Raw genomic sequence first — 17,601 nt, 5'->3', positions numbered from 1 at the left:
TACCAACATCAGATGAAATAGACTAATCCAACCTTCAGTCTTTCACCACTCTCACAATTATGATCTGACTGAACGCACAGTCCTGTCAGTGACTCACTAAGTCATTTAACCTGCCCATGCCTCGATTTCTCCACAGATGAAATAAGACTCAGGGTCTTTGCCACATTGATACTTTGCGTGAACTACTGAGGCAGTAGAATGCCAAGCATTTTGTGCCCTTTAAACCTAAGTTCTTCTGGGGCACCTGGGTGGCTTGGTCGGTTAAGCGTCCGACTTTGGCTCAGGTCATGATCTCACGGGCTGTGAGTTCGAGCCCCGCGTCGGGCTCTGTGCTGACAGCTCAGAGCCTGGAGCCTGTTTCAGATTCTGTGACTCCCTCTCTCTGACCCTCCCCCGTTCATGCTCTGTCTCTCTCTGTCTCAAAAATAAATAAACGTTTAAAAAAAAATTAAAAAAAACATAAGTTCTTCTGTAAACACAATTTAAAAATTTTTAACTAACACCTTTATCTGGATAAATTCTGAATTTCTGAATCCCAGATTCTGAATCCTAGGCTGGCCACCCGAGATATCAATGCTTTGAGTCTCTCTGCCACCAAGTGAAGCTGGTGTACACTTAGGGATAGCAGAATCACTAGTCTTATTCAGAAATACAGCCTTAAGCAGAATTGTTTAAAAAACACTGACCAGGGGGGCGCCTGGGTGGCTCCGACATTGGCTCGGGTCATGATCTCAGGGTTTGTGAGTTCAGGCCCCGGGTAGACTCTGTGCTGACAGCTCAGAGCCTGGATCCTGCTTCAGATTCTGTCTGTCTCTCTCTCTCTGCCCCTTCCCCCCACTCGTGCTCGGTCTCTCCCTCTCAAAAATAAACATTAAAAAAAAAAAATTAAAAAAAAATTGACCCGAAAAACATGGCACTCACACCCCAGAGATGATAAAGAATAGTTTTTGGATGATCAGTGTCAGTCTCCCTGCACGAGTGAAGTATCCTTTAAAGCTAACTGGCCGGGGGCGGCGGGAGGGGGTGGGATGGGAGGTGGTGGTGGAAATACAGCTAATTGGATGGAAAGCAGTTAGTTTGGCCTTTGCAATTCGTCTGGTTTTTCATTCAGAAGAAAATCAGTTCTTAAACTATAAATCCAAAATAAAGCTACTTAAGAAGTACATTTACCATTCCATTTTTAGAGATTCATTTTAGATATTGCTAAGTTCCTCAAATAAGAAAATACTTAAATGACAAGACAGTTAAGAAATATTTTAAAAGATCCTTGAGCAGTCAGGAATCCTTTCATGTTTATTTTGTCATTAACAAGTATTTCTGTTAGTGGCACTAACACAGGTGAAAGTAAGGTGAAAAAACACTGATCAAAATACATGTGGGAGTTGATGGCAGATGTTAAGTACATGGAAAGATACACTGAATGCGGAAATAGACAAAAAGTTATCAGAAGACAATGGGCTGCTCCTCAGGGTGCTCACCTGCTCGGGACCCATGGAGGACAGCCCCGACGTAGGCACGGAGGTCACTGAGGTCATGCTGATCTGTCCTGTCATCTGGTTCATGTTGCTCATCCCACCTGTGTTGGTCGCCATGGATACATTGATGTTCATATTGTTATTGTACATGCTGGTGTTTGCTTGTTGCCCAAAGTGTGGTGGGGACTGCTGTGAAAACATGCTAGAACATAAAGAAAAGATTAAAATGTCAAGAGTTGTAGGGCAAAAAGGTGAGGAGTTTTGAGCACTTGTTTCTCACGTATTTACTTGAGGATGAGTAAGTATAGGCTGAAAGACCCCAGGGTGGGACAGCCAGCAGGGGTGAGGTCAGAGATGGTGGAGGAAGTGCTCAATGAGGCTGCAGGGGCGACCACAGTCCTCTCCTAACATCACTGTGAAGGTCTAGAGGTGTATCTTTCTCTTTCCTATCTGCACCGAACAAGCTTTTTATTTGTTTGCTTTTACTACATGTATTGATAAAGGATGCCTTCTAGAGCACTGCCTTCCATAGCAGTTTCGGTCTTAAACTGGTGGGGTGGTACCTTCTCAGGGGAGTTCCTTTTACTCCCAAGGAAGAGATATGCTAAACTTTTGTATTCTGGTAACTTCTGCCTACTTGGTAACTTTCCTACTTCGTAATTTACTTGATATTGCTTGCTTGAGAAAAAAAAATTAAGAAATATACAGAAAAGATGGGGCACCTGGCAGGCTCAGTCAGTAAAACATGTGACTCGATCTCAGGGTCATGAGTTCAAGTCCCATTGTTGAACATAGAGCTTACTCAATTTAAAAAAAAAAAAAAAAGAGAAAAAATACAGAAAAGAGACAGGCGTCTACAGAAAAATTCCCTGGTGATCACTTATTTAAAAAGACACAGAAGCACGGCATACCTGTTTCCACCCATATTCCCTTGCGCCCACCCATTCATGTCAGAGGAGGCCTGGTAGGCTGGATTAGCCTGAGACTGCTGCATCATGGGGCTCTGGGTATGTGCCATTCTGGGTGACATCAGAGGGCTCTGGGGTGTTGTGGCCCCAGTAAAGCCTGGATCAGGTTGCTGACTTATTCCTTAAAAAACAAAACAGAAATCCAAAGGAGACTGTTAGTTTTATCGTAGAGATTGGGGGGAAGAAAAGAGAACATTCAAATTACATACACATAGAAAATTACTTTCAAATACCTGATCATGTGCTGGTTAACCACATACATTTAAAAAAGGTTCCAAACTGGGATAAAAAGCATGAAGAAAAAAATGTCCAAATGTTGATTCTCTAAGGTAGTTACCCTGTCTAGAGATAGAGAAAATACTGTTCCTTCCCCTTATCCCTCTCTAAATCAAGAATTGGTCAAACGTGTATTTCTCTTTTACCTGAAACAGTCTTCAAATTTTTATGTATCACTACAATTGGATTGTTTAAACTTTAAATCAGACTGAAGCTCAGCTATATATGAAAAGTTAACACATTTGAATAATTTTTTTATTGAATCAAGTCATTCTACAAGGAGATCCATGCATTTTTAAAAATAAGTAACTGCATCACAAAGGATTCTGTCTGTAAAGGGCTCTGCGGTATTTCAGTGCTATCTAAGATGAGCAAGAATACATAGAAAAATTCAATGTAAGCTTCTTGTTCAGTTGAGAAGCAAATGGCGTTTACACTAAAAGGAGAGAAGGAACTTTTAGAACACTTTCTGAAGTCATCAAAAAGGAAACAGGAAAGGAGCTTAGAAACAAAGGTGGCAACTTAGAAACTTTCAAGGAGGACGTAAAGGAAAATGCGTTTTTTGCCTAGATGTGTGTAATGTACATAGCTAATTAATGCTTAGGTTAGCTGAGAAAGAAAAGTTTATGATCACACAGAAAAACCCGCACATTATTTGGTTCTTTAAAGAAACAGGAGACATGAATTTAAGCACTACAGAGGCTTGATAGTTATTTGTAGATAACTCTGGCAAAAGACAGGGAAAATCATTTGGAATATTAATGTTAATGTAAGCACTTAACTTTTATCAATAATTCAACTATTAATTGAACATGACATGCACACAAATATGAATATTTATGACATTACACATCTGTCTCTTAAGACTGATGCTGAACAACAAATCAATATGAAGAAAACAGAGGGCCTTCCATATAACACTTCTCAGGAATTATCTATTCATTGAAGATTTGGTATCATCTTTTTTTTCAAAAATTGGAGAATGTGTAATGCTTGAATTTTTGTAGGTCTTTCAACATTTTGTATGTATCTATTGATTTGAGTCAGACTCAGAGGTCTTCAAAAATAAATATATACATATGCACCCGTGTTTACAGACATTGACAGAAACACACACATCCACACACACTCACACACACTTACTTCGGTCACTCTTAAAGTAAGACCTGCACTCAGAGAAAAGGTGGTACCTGAGCTGAGAGACTGGAAGGCACTGTGCTGGACCTGGGGACTCCTGACAGGCCCCAGCTGTCCTCCCAGGTTGCCTATCACTCCCTGGGTAGCCAGACTCATGTGGGAGCCATGCAAAGAGCTGTGAGAGAGGAGCTGAGACCCAAGAGCAGGGGACACTGGGGAGAAAGGGCTGGTGAAAGGTGGTGGGGATGTAAGTCCAGTACCGTAGTTTGGAGGAAATGGAAACTGCTGTGCATTTGCCTGGGGGATCCGGGGGTTGCTCAGAGTTGCTGGTAAACCACCAGGAGCCACCATGCTCGATGTCATGTTCAGCCCTTGTCCTCTCATCATCAGTGTTCGCTGCTGAACTTGCTGTTGCTGATGCATTTGTCTCTGTCGAAGATGCTGGTTCAGGATTTCCCTTTGTCTTTGGGCCAGCATCTGTGCATTAATAGGTGCCTAAAATGGGGGTGAGGTGGGGAATGCACGGAGGGGAACATTGGGGGAAGACACAGATTGAGAAACAAACTGTATATTAGAAATAAGACAACAAATGGTACTGTCTCATGTAAAATCATTTGGGAAATAAAATTACACGGAAAGAACATTTTATTTCATTTTTTATTTTAGAGAGAGACAGAGAGAGGGAAGGAGTGCAAGTGGGGGAGAAGGGGGGAGACAGAATCCTGAGCAGGTTCCAAGTGCAGCGCAGAGCCCAAGATGGGGCTCGATCTCATAAACCCTGAGATCATGACCTGAGTCAAAATCAAGAGTTGGACGCTCAACCGAATGAGCCACCCAGACGCCATGTGGAGAGAACATTTTAGAGTCGAACAGTAGGTGGGTGAGAATGTGGGCTTCTAAGTTCTACAGAGATGATGATTTTTCTGAAACCTTGCAATGACTGACATGGGTAACTTCAATGTTACTATGGATTAACTTGGAACTCACTGTGAGAGAACACAGTTAACTAAAGGACCTCGTAATAATACCAGTCCTAGCTGTAAGATGAATGTCACAGAAACCTCGAAGATGGCATTCAAATCTAAAGGGAAACCAGATCATTTGTGCCGAAATGTGGCTTGAAGTGCTTTGGAAAAGGCTGAACAGAGGCAGGGAGGGGGGAGGGAGTGTAGGGAGAGCGAGGTGATAGGAACATGCAAAGAGGCCAGGGCAGACTGAAGAGGAAAAGACAGATGGCTGCAGGGAAGGATGTCAGTGCCTGCCACCCAGAAGAGGTAAAAGGCTGTTTATGGGGTCCTAGCAGTACAGAGTCAATCCTCATTACTCCTGGATTCCGTATCTGTGAACTTACCTACTTGCTAAAATTTATTTGTAACCCCCAACTCTATATTCACAGCACTGTCAACATCTATGGACATGCGCAAAAGAATCTGAGATGCCCAAGGTGCACATTATTCCCACCTAAGGCTGAAACAAGGTGACACTCTGCCTTCTTGTTTTAGCTCTCATACTGTAAGCGTCCTTAGTTCCACGTTTTTCACTCTGGTGTGCTTTTCTCAGGTGATTTTGCTCTTGATGGTGGTTCCTAAGAGTAGTGCTAACGAGCTGTCTAGTGTTCCTAAATGCAAGAGGCTGCGATGTACCTTATGGAGAAGGCACGTGTGGGGTGAGCTTCATTCAGGCGAGTCACAGCGCTGGTGTCTCTGAGTTCAAGGTAACAAATCGACAGTATCTATTAAATAAGATTTCTTCAAATTGAAGCACATGTGAAACAAGGTTATGTACTGATAGACTGATGACCATGCTGGCACCAGAGGCTGGCAGGACCCTAACCCTGTATGTCTCCTGGGAGCAATGGTTCACTAGTCGCTAATTCAGTGTTTGCTGTAACTTCATAGAACACAACACAAGTGAATGACAAGAACTGACTGTACCTGGCAGTAAAAATGGAACTACAAAAGTGACAGGCTAGATGGACATCTGAATGACCTAACAGATCCATGGTGCTGGTCTGGGTCATATGACCTTGTAGGTAACTTTGCCTGGGATACTGACAAGGAAGAAATGACAGAGAAACTCAACATCCCATGAAATCTGACTGCTGGTCTGCTCCTTACCTGTGTTGGTACTCCAGGCCTCAGGGTCAAGTTCACATTTGAAACATTGCTGATTTGATTCATAAGTGGCTGGCGATTCTAAATGCAACAGACAGAAGAATCAATACATTTTTTACACAATATATTTTAAATCATCTCTCTTGAGAAATCGCCCTCCCCAGTGTAACATCTGTATGCGTTAGATGCTGAAACCACATGGTTTGCAGCTGAATTCTTTTACAAAGCTAATTATCAGTGAGGTTTCGCATTGCTTATAACTGAGAAAACGTTGTGGACTGTTTACAGAAATCTGTCTAGCCTTGTTTCCCGAGAACACATTTTCTTGAGCTAACTAGGCACTCAGAAGGCAGCACTGCTCTGCCACCAGTCAGCTAACAGTGACAATTTCTGTCATGAGACAGGACTGAGGAAACGAGCTACTGTTGCCCTGAGTGCTCACACTGAGCTAGAAACCACCTTTAACTCATATGCACATTGCCCTGCACCATACAGCAGCCCCATTTTATAGACAGGAAAACTGAGGCTCAGAGAGCTCAAGGCCAGACCGTTGTCCTGCTGGGCAACAGGACAGCTCCCCTGTGCTAGAGTGGAGTTAGTGGACGAGACAGAAGGGAAATCAGTAAGTAGAACAGAGCACGAGCTGTAGGGTCATCTTGGAAGGGACGGGATGAGCTTTCCGCCCTCCCCGAGGATACGACTGTTACGCCGCCCTCTCGCCTCAAGCTGCCCACTCCCCCACGCCCTGGCCGCCTCTCCAGACGCCCACGAAGAGCACACCTGCTGTGCCTGGAGGCGATGCTGCAGCTGGAGTCGCAGCTGGTTTGGCTGGTTCTGCACCAGGCCTGTGGGCCTGAGGCCGGGTCTGGGCTGCATGCGGAGTGTGGCGTAGCTGGGCCGCTGTCCCATGGTATGGAAGTTCGGATCCTGCATGGGGTTATAGCTTCCCTGGGCCATCTGGGCCTGAGATGCGTACTGCTGTGGGAAAACCGGGGTCTTCTGCTCCAGCATGATGTTGGATTCCTGACTGGAGAACTGTTCCGGATCGACTGCTTGGCTCTGAAGAGACAGCCCCAGATAACAAACAAATGAATGCAACCGCTCTAAACAGCGGAGTTGATACAGGTTATTTTCTCTGTCATACACTTGAAGCTTTTCACACTGTACTTACTATACAAAGGTACCTAGCGTGACTCCACTTTTCTTCCTAGAAAGTATCTTTGTTCAACGGGTGCACTTATGTGAGGGAAGAAGCAGGGTCAGGCCTGACCCCCATCAACCCTTCTTCTAAGGGAAGGAGAACGAGGCCAGGACTATGGGACACTGCCTCCTCACTTCCCCACCAGAGACTGACCCGGACTGTAAAATGGAAATGTCCCCTGGAAGTGTTAAGTCTTTTCACTGATTCTTCATACTTGAAGCAATCATTTTAGTCAGACGACCACCCTGGTACCTCACCGGGGTCGGCAGTGTTGGGGCACCCGCCACCATCGTTCCCGTTTTGCAGATGAAAAAAGCGAGACCTGGAGACACGGAGGAAGTTGCGATAAGCCTTTCTAGCTGGTTCGGTAGTGGGTTCCAATCCAGTCTGTGATTTAGCACCTGGGCTCCTCGGCAGTGCGATACACTGCCTTTATTTAACTGCCTTCTGTGCTGCCAGACCTTCCTACAGTTTGCCACCGTCTTATGAGCTACTGGACACATTTGCTGTGTTTGTTGTTCTTGACTTCTTACGGTTACCTGATCTATCTGGGTCAGAATGAAGCAGGTACAGAAAATCCACAACTTCTCCAAGGGGGAACACCTCACCCCCAAGTGGCCCTCGGTGTCTGTGTTTAGGGTGGAAACACATACTTGCTAATTCTATTCTCCTCTCCCTTCTACTTCTGGGGTAATTGCTACAACCCTTCTGATAGAAGGAGGGAAGGACTCAAGAGCAAAAATGTCTCTTAAGGCTTTCTCTAACATGGTCATGTCCTAGGCCTTCCTCAAACCAGTCTACCCAAGTTAGAGCAGGGGCCTGGTGCTGGCCATGATCCTTGGCTCACGTCAGCGTGGTCCTGAGGTCCACCCATGAGACTCGGGCCCACTGCCCTCTCCAGCACAGTTTTAAGTATGTGGATGGAGCCTCCCCAGGGGACACCATTGATTACTGAATTACTGAACTCATTATTGAATTGAATAACTATACTCACGAAACTATCTTAGAACTTTAAATACCTGCCCATCTTCAACAGAGAAGAAATGAAATAATTTCCAGTTTTTAAAGAAGACACACAACTCTCACGTGCACAAATAAAGTCTATTTGTACTCTCCATTTCCCAAATCCACCGAAAAATGTTTCTATAATTCAGTTTAATAGGATGACATTATACTGACAATGGACTTGATGGGACAAAACAGAATACTAATGAATGAAAAAATGAAGGGGACTAAAAATATTACATGATAAAAGGACACCAGTTTTGATAAAAATGATGCTACAAACAATCCCAATAACCACATTTAAAAAAAAATGTCACTTGGACAAAACTCGAGAACAATACTGAGTGCTGACTTCTAGCTACCACTTAAAGCAAAAGCAAACTAGCCACACAGGAAATATTTAAGTTCCATTCTCGGGGCGCCTGGGTGGCGCAGTCGGTTAAGCGTCCGACTTCAGCCAGGTCACGATCTCGCGGTCCGTGAGTTCGAGCCCCGCGTCGGGCTCTGGGCTGATGGCTCGGAGCCTGGAGCCTGTTTCCGATTCTGTGTCTCCCTCTCTCTCTGCCCCTCCCCCATTCATGCTCTGTCTCTCTCTGTCCCAAAAATAAATAAACGTTGAAAAAAAAATTAAAAAAAAATAAATAAATTCCATTCTCCTTTCTCGATTTATTTCACATTATATCATGTAGCCTCTCGAGTCATTTCTTCCCATTCTGCTGTTCTTGATATGAATCGACAAGTCTTAACTCCCACTTCTGTCTGCTGAACTGTGGGAATTATGACAGTATGATTTCTAGGCTTTAGAGAAGCCTCCAATGACTTTGCATCACCTTTCTGACATCCTCCTGACACATCATGTGTCTAAGAGTATACTGGACGCTGGAAGCTACTGTTTAGCAGTAAGAAATAAAGATGATGAGCAAAGAGGAAGACAGTACTGAGACCGGGATAGCTTTTGTTTAGATTTTGATTTGTTTGTTCCTCTTTATAAAGTAAACCAGGATGCCTGCTTCCTTGCCTGCTTCCCACAAATTTAGCCGGGTAGCCAGACACAGAAAATACTGTTACCACATTCGAGACTATGTTTAAGCTGTTTATTATATTATTGCTATAAAGTAGCAATACTTTAAAGTAGAGAATTGCTTTAACAAACTATCAGAAGGAGGAAGCTTAAGAAGCACTTTCTTGTCTTCCCATTTACGTTTAAATATCCCCCCAAATTATTATGGGCTCAACCCACACAAAGGTCAAAAGGATTAATGAGCTCTAGCTACCTCTAAAATGACTTCTGCTAGCTTGTGTGTGAAGTATTCTTTTAGCACACTGGCTTCTTCTCACCAGCCCACAAATGTAAAGATGAATATGATCATCGTGGATGCCAACTGGGTTTTTAGCTGAAAGGGTTCTAGGTCATTGGGGCGGCAGTGTTTTGTTCTAGACTTCTCTGTTCTCTGCTCCTTGTGTGTCCCTCTAAGTCATTAGGTGAGCTGGCCTTGACTTTCTGCCTTTCAGCTCAACAGCCTAAATTTAACGAAAGCTCATTTTCAGTGTTCTCCATCCTTGGGCAAACGTTTACGTCGGGGTAACAAGGAAGGCAAGAAAGAAAACAGAGCCGGCTTGTTAGGAGGTAAAGAAGTGCCCTAAGAAGCAGACCGCAGAGCATCTGTGAACCAAAGAAAACGGACGAGTCTGTGCCCTTGAGAGAGCTCAGCAACCCCCCCCCCCCCGCCCCCCCGCCCCCCGCCCCCAGCCCGTGCGCACCTGGCTGACCAGTTCGGGTATCCCGAGGGCTCGGTCAATCTCCTCCAGGCCATCGAAATTCCGCAAGGCTAAATAGAGCTGGTCCAGGAGAGCGCCTTCATCACTGGGCGACTCTGCTGCAGGATGTGGGCACAGCAGGTCGTCCGGAGAGCTGCCGAATGGCTGCCTGTGAAGACACAAACTTCACCGTGGGCCCCTGGAAAAGCCAGCTGGTCAGAGAACGCTTTCTTCCCTTAGGGACAAAAAGTGACCAACATCAACCACTGACTTCCGGGTCTGTGTAACACAACGCTCTACCAGCCAGAACAGAACAAAATGACAAGTCACAGTGACAGACACACTCTACTCAGTGCCAATCGAGGCATCTAGTGTATGGTTTTCGTTTTGCCTGCCCCCACTTTAAAGCTGGCAAAGCTGAGGCTCAGAGGGGTTAACCCACGTGTCGGGGAGATCGCACAAGCAGACACTGCCAAGCCGTGATTCCTACACAGACGCGCGTGCTGCCAGGGCCCTCCTGATCGTTGCATTTCCACAAATCTACACGGATTTCTCAAGCATATGTATGTATTCACTTTGCCCTGAAGTAATCAAAGGATTTTTCTGAACTTTGGTAGGAAAGACAAATTTCATTTAAACAGTCTTATTTCATACGTGGCTGTGATGACTCACCTGGGAGAGACTAGAGACCTATAAGAAGAAAAGCTGCATTAAGTTTTTTGAATTCAGCTGTCACTAGACTAACTCTGGTCAGACTAATAGGAAACTTCTTAGTCATGCATAAGCAGGCCTTGCAAACATATTCATTAAGGCCCCCAGGAAGTGCGGCTCTTGGCCTTTCTGAGTCAACCAAAGTAGATCATGAATGTGCAGATTATATAATTATAAAAGGTCATAGGTGATATAATTGTAACACTAAACTCCAAACTCATGGTACATAAAACTCCTAAAATTTAAATTAAATGACAAGTTGTTCGTGGTGGGGGTTTGAAAAGTTTCTGAGTTACTTCAGTATCGAAAGGGAAAATGATACTTGTATTTTGCCAAAATGGTCTAATTAGTACTCTTAGAGTTACCATACGATGTTTTGGAGAAAAGAAAAGTTTACAAGTAAGTAAGTTCATTCTTAAGCAAGTGTGAATAGATCCATCAAGGGATGAAGTTATTTATCTAACCCAATTTAATATGCCATGTTTTCTAAAGACAGCTTGGCATGCCACTTTGGCCTAGGATCCCGAGATGCTGACTATGAAAGCCAACAATTGATTTCCAACATTTATAATCAGTGCATTAAAGACCAATTTATACTCTCCATTTATCCCCAGTAACTTGTAAGGGAAATCACCTAATTGAATGCGCCCTTCATGACACTGCTCACCTGCCCTTCCTGGCTCTAAGCCTGCATCCCCGAGCCTCCCTTGCCGCGGGGCTACTACCACAGGCCAAGCGCGTGCGCTGTGCGGCCACCCGGTTCCACTCAAATGGTCCTGCCTTGCTAAAGGTAGCTAACACTCTGAGACTCGTGCTCTGGTTTTTGGGGGGCCTTTTCTAACCTGCCTCTTTTCATCATTGCCTTGCTCCTCAGTAAGACATCGTTTCCTGGAAAAGTCTCCCTACTGCCCTTCCTGCTTCTCTGGCATCCATGCTCTCCTGGAATTTAAGTTTTTAAACACAAATGTGATCAGATCAGTCTGCTGCTCCTACACTTAAGGAGTGGGAGGAAGGTGCAGTGTAGAAAAGCAGCAACAAGGAGGAGAAAAACAACAGAACCGCATATCACAGAAGCAAAGAGAGGAGGAAATTCTGCAGAGGAGTGACCAACATTTGGATGTGGTAAGTTTCACGAAAAGAGGTCGAGTCAGCCAAGAGTGGATGTTGTGTGTTTACCAAATCACTTATACCTGGGACCTCACTCCCCAAAGATGGTAGCTAGTTAAATGCATTAAAGTATTTTCTTGGTCTGCCTTATTCCCTAATTTTCAACTTCTGTTTTCGGAAGCTTCATTCCCACACCAAACACGACCTCCCCACCCAGACCCCTCTAGATCCCCACTGCTGACAGGCTAAGGTGAAATCTACTCTCTTAAATCTAGGAAGGCTGCTGGGTTCCGCCCGAACCCACACCCCCCCAGTCTTGCATTGGACTGAAACCCAGCGTCAAAAGGAAAGGGAGGTACGGTCACCCTCTGCAAGACAACTCCACCGTAGGAAAGATACATCCAAAGCTTAAATTAAAAAAACAATTTCCAACATAAAAGAACCCATTTTTGTTACATGCTTTTCTTAATTAAAAAAAAAAAACAAACCTCAAAGCAATACATAACACAGACTGAAACGTCCAACAGTACCTCCAGCTTTCCTACTTTGGTCAGGGCTCTTCCTTGTCAGCTCAGGCTGAGGACTCTCAAAATAATTCCCTGCTTATAGCCTCTCTCCTATTCTCCTCAGACAATGCTGTTAGGTTCCTTTTCCAAAACAAATTTTGCTGGGATGACTCAAAAATTCTTATTTTAGCTCTCCAGGAAAATGTCTAAGTCCTTGGACAGGTGGTGGTGGTGGAATTTAAGGACGCACACACTTTGGTAAAGCCTAGTCTCTACAAACTCAATGTCCACAATTTCCCCGTGAGCCCCAGCCACCCTGGGTAATTGATCCTTTTCCAGAAGATGCCATCTATGCCACTCTAAGGCCAACACTTGTCATTCCATGCTTCGTCCTTTCTTTTCACTTAAAATCGATATTGGTATTGATGTTAAAGTATCAACTTTAGACTGTACCAAGTGAGGAGATCTTAAGTCTCTTTGTTGGCCCAGTTCTTGAAACTGCATAGGCTCAGTAAGTTTCCAGTTGGTGAAAATAAAGGGCTCCTAATCTAGCCAGGATATCGTATCTTATAATCAGAAAGATACATTGCATTGTGGTTGATATGATAAATTTGGGTATACCATGAGTTATATCACTTCCCTTAGAGATGTATGTAATAATATGATTGGCTTATGGAAAAAATACCAATCCAGACTTCCAATCCCAACTTTATAAATGTCCCCCAACACAATGAAGAACTTATTCTCCTGCATTTTGGGCAATTACAAATAGAGTCACAATCTAGACAAGACAAGGACGAAATTCAGAGGAATAAAGGAAAGAACACACACAGGCCAAGGGCTGATGCGAAATGATTAAGTAACAAACTAGCAGAAGATAAAGCTATCATCAAAAGAAACCTCATTTCTTGAAATGTACACTTTATGAACTACCAAAAAATGGTAAGGATGGAGACAAAAATGGGGAATAAGGGCGTCTGGGTGGCTCAGTAGGTTGAGCGTCCAACTCTTGATTTTGGCTTAGATCCTGGGATTCAGCCTCGTACTGGGCTCATGCTGATAGCACAGAGCCTGCTTGGGATTCTCTCTCTCCCTCCCTCTCTGCCCCTCCTCCGCCCATGCATGCACACACACAATCTCTCTCTCAGAATGAACATTTTTTTTTTTAAAAGGGGAATAAGGTCAATTCTGAGCTCTTGTTTGAGAAACCATGACCATTATCATCACTTTTCACGTTATTTTCAAAATTCTGCAGAAAAGTAGCAGCTACTACATGATAAGAAATAGACAACAAAAGAAACTTTATTTAGATGCATTTCTTTTTTTAAAAAAAAAATTTTTTTTTTCAACGTTTATTTATTTCTGGGACAGAGAGAGACAGAGCATGAATGGGGGAGAGGCAGAGAGAGAGGGAGACACAGAATCGGAAACAGGGTCCAGGCTCTGAGCCATCAGCCCAGAGCCCGACGTGGGGCTCGAACTCACGGACCGCGAGATCGTGACCTGGCTGAAGTCGGACGCTTAACCGACTGCGCCACCCAGGCGCCCCTATTTAGATGCATTTCAAACAAAAGAAAACCAAATTAACTCAGATTTTGAACTTAATGTGAAAGCAAGTTTTTCATGGAGGGCAGCTACTGTATTTGAAGAGAAAGCCACTTTTATAAATCCAACAGAAATCTTCAAAAAATCCTTTATAAGTTTTGGGCTATATTTTATTTTACTTATTTTGATAAATATATCAAAGCATATTTGATAAGTATGTCAATATATCTGCACTGACAGCACAGAGCTGTCACTCGATCCCATAAACTGTGAGATCATGACCTAAGCCGAAATCAGGAGTCGGACGTTCAACTGACTGAGCCACCCAGGGAGCCCTGGCTATATTTTAAACATCTTTTTTACATATGACATCGAGGAAAATAAAACACAATGGAACTACAGAAAATGCAAGTTCAACTATAAATAAATAAGAGAATTATGTTTGAGATTTAAGGGCTAACCTATAGTCTTCTGGAAATGTGTACTTAAACTAATGCTGGGTTCATAAAACATTAAAAACTTACCCCTAAGTAGGCAGTAAAACTATAAAATGTTAATGATGATACTTAGGGGAGTTAAAAAAAGGGGGCGGGATGATAAAGCACTGTTTTTCTTTTCAAAAGAGAGACATAGTCAAAACCTTTGTTATCCATCACTTCTGAATTTCTATGACAATAAGATTACCATAAAGTTGGCCATAAATTTCTTCCAAACTGAATTATTTAAAATAAAAGATGGGGGGTAAGTGGCTGGAAAAGCTGAAATGACTTTAGAAGTGATGAACACATTCTGTTTTGTCCACACAGTTCTCATACAAAGAAAACTGACACAGCGTATCCAGAGCAACGGCAGAACAGGGTTGGTGCCCAGACCCAGAAACTTGCACAGCAAACCGAACATGCTTACATGGTGACTGGGCTCCGTACAAACTCCGGAATTCTTCCATTTTTGTTTTAACAGAATGTTCATCTGTTTGGGCAACAGGGAAAATCCTAACTTTGCGCCTAGTATTCTCTAGAAACTAATCTTTGACATTTCACCCCAAAACAACTATCAGATGCTGCATTTAACTACCGTACTACATTTCCATTATGTGCAAGTTTCCATGGAAATGGGTGGCTCTTTAACATATCAGATAAACATATTTAGAAACAGCTTAACACTCACGGACGCCATCAAATTAGACTCAAAGAACTGGAAGGACCCCGAAAAAGTACTGCTTCCAAGTTATTACTACAGTGGTTATTTGTGCAATGCTCTACTCCCAACAGACCCGGTGATGGAAGCTGCACGCTGCCTTGGTGGCTGGTCTGGTGAGAGCCACAGTGACTGCACGCGGTTCTTGCTCTGTCATCCTTCTCCTGCCTCATTTCTGCTCAGAGTGCAGGGGGAGGGCCAGAGATGCAGGCATCTTCTGGGTCTCTCTCAAAATGCAGAGCCCTGGGCCCCACCCAGACCCGCCTGTTAAGGAGACCCCAGACGTGATTCAGAGGCACCGCAGGCTTAAAAAAATACTAATTTCTTCCCATGATGAAAGGAATACAGCTGGTAAGTGAGCCTCCTCCTTTATGTACTCGAGACGGTTAGTAAGCACTTTCCCTGGTCTTTTGTTTCAGTGAAATAACTAGCCCTCGACTTTTTCTCAGATATCTTATTGCTGGGATCTTATTCATTTTCTGATACTTTTGGGTTTTTTGTTTTGTTTTGTTTTTAAACTTCACTGAATCTTCTGAATCCTTTACTCTCCTTTAAGATAAGGGAAGGAAAACAGACAGGTATCATACCACGCTTCTGAGCTGTGCAAGGCCCACTATGATAAAAGCGTTACATCTCAGAGTAGGACTCACTCTGAAACCTGTAGTTTTAAAAAAACAAATAAGAAACTCTGAAAATGTACTCAACTCTTAGGAAATTTCAAAAACCTTGCTGACTTTCATTATCTGTGAATTAGATAAGAATATTACATAACTTTAAACCAGAATAATCTAGGACAATAAACCAGGACAAAACACTCGGTCTGCAGTAGGGTCCTCACGGAGCCTTCAACCCCAGCTCTTTACATGTGGGCCTCAAGGCCGAATTGCTACAGCTTGTTTTCCAACAAGTTTACTTCCTGGAAAACACCGCGCACACCCTTTCAGTTCCCACACCGCCTTCTGGCTTAGGCTCCCATCTCTTTGCCTGGGGAGCTGCTTTGTTCACCCAACCAGCCAAGCAGGACCATCACTTAGGCCTCAAGTCTGCTTGCAGTTAGTCACTGCTAAAAATGAGATTATGCAGACGACATAACTGTGACCTTGGCTTTGCAGGGAATAATGGAACTCTCAAAGAGGCAAACACAAAACAAAAACCACCTACGAGCTAAACCTTGAGCATCTCAAGCTACTGGTGATAGGTGTGTTTTTATCCACAGAGCAGTTACAAGAGCTGGGGCTCTGGGCCAAAGCAAAATAAAAGCACTAATTTGAGGCTGCTAGACTGAACCGAGGGAACGTGGAATGGACCCCCCGCCTCTGGCAGAGAGCACTGCAAATTTGCTTTTTTAAGAGAAGTTTCCTCAATTTCGACTCTAGATGTTTCACCAACCAAGATCAACTTAAGAACTCCCAAAGCAAGATTACCAAAATACTCAGGGAAACAGGCCATCATGAGGGAGAGTCAATACTGGAGTTAGACCTCTATGAAACCTAGTAATCAGAATTATCAGATAAAGAAATTCAGAAAATAATGATGAATGTAATGCTTAAAGATATAAAGATGGAATCACGAAAATAAGCAAATAATGAGACTGAAAAGTAGACCTGGCAAATAAAACTTTAAGAAATAAAAAATGTAACTGGATTAAACACAGATGAAGAAGTAATTAATGAACTGGATAATAAATTAATTATCCTGATGTACTGAGAGACAAGGAGATAGAAAATACATGGATTAAGAAATATGGAGGGTAGGGGGCACCTGGGTGGCTCAGTTAGCTAAGCGTCCAACTTTAGCTCGGTCATGATCTTGCTGAGTTTGTGAGTTTGGGCCCTGCACCGGGCTCTGTGCTGACAGCTCAGAGCCTGGGGCCTGCTTCGGATTCTGTCTCCCTCTCTCTCTGCCCTTCCCCTGCTCACACGGTCTCTTTCTTTCTCTCAAAAATAAATATGTATATCTATAAAAAAAAAAAAATGGAGGGTAGAATTTAAAAAAAAAATCCAGCGTAGAAAGAGAAAGTGTAATATGTCTAACCAGAATCTCAGAAGGAAAGAATAAAGAAAATGGAAAGGGACAGTACTAGAGATAATAACATGAAAAACATGAATCTACGGGGTAAAAACAAGTAAAACATGCCAAATACCAAGCAGTATAAATAAATCCACACCCAGACACACTGTAGTGAAAGTGCAACACATACAGTAAATACAAAGAATATTTCAAAAGCAACAAGAGAAAAGATCACCTACAAAGAAACAAAATTTGACATAATCAGAAGCAAAAAAAACTTAAAACAAGATCACATACCATTTCCTTTTCCAAAAACCTTTTTTAATGGCTTAATGCAAAAGTCTGAATTCTTCAGAGCGTGGTATTTAAGACATTCTTTTTCTTTTTTCTTTCTTTCAAATTTGTATTTAAATTTAAATGTCAGTTAACATATAGTGTAGTATTGGTTTCAGGAGAATTCCGTGTTTCATCACTTATGCATGTAACACCCAATGCTCAGCCCAACAAGTGCCCTCCTTAATATCCATCACCCATTTAACCCATCTCTCCACCCACCTCCTCTCCAGCAACCGTCAGTTTGTTCTCTATCAC

The 17,601-nt window shown here is 43.1% G+C and overlaps 1 protein-coding gene across 8 annotated transcripts in view; it reads right to left on the bottom strand.

Annotated features, from left to right (window-relative positions):
- NCOA2 (nuclear receptor coactivator 2) overlaps positions 1–17,601 on the bottom strand; it is a 293,243-nt gene that overhangs the window by 11,250 nt on the left and 264,392 nt on the right. For all 8 annotated transcript variants that reach the window (XM_040487637.1, XM_040487632.1, XM_040487636.1 and 5 more), the window contains 6 exons: positions 9,938–10,103; positions 6,751–7,029; positions 5,974–6,051; positions 4,117–4,351; positions 2,387–2,564; positions 1,479–1,677 (listed from right to left, as the gene is read on the bottom strand). In XM_040487637.1, the coding sequence (XP_040343571.1) occupies positions 1,479–1,677; positions 2,387–2,564; positions 4,117–4,351; positions 5,974–6,051; positions 6,751–7,029; positions 9,938–10,103 (1,135 nt within the window). The remainder of the gene's footprint in view (positions 1–1,478; positions 1,678–2,386; positions 2,565–4,116; positions 4,352–5,973; positions 6,052–6,750; positions 7,030–9,937; positions 10,104–17,601) is intronic.

This window comes from Herpailurus yagouaroundi, unplaced genomic scaffold, assembly GCF_014898765.1.
Source record: "Herpailurus yagouaroundi ecotype Mexico unplaced genomic scaffold, PumYag 165, whole genome shotgun sequence".
In the NCBI taxonomy this organism is placed as follows: Eukaryota; Metazoa; Chordata; class Mammalia; order Carnivora; family Felidae; genus Herpailurus; species Herpailurus yagouaroundi.
Note: the sequence above shows the minus strand (reverse complement) of the source record. Positions and strands in the feature narration are given on the sequence as shown.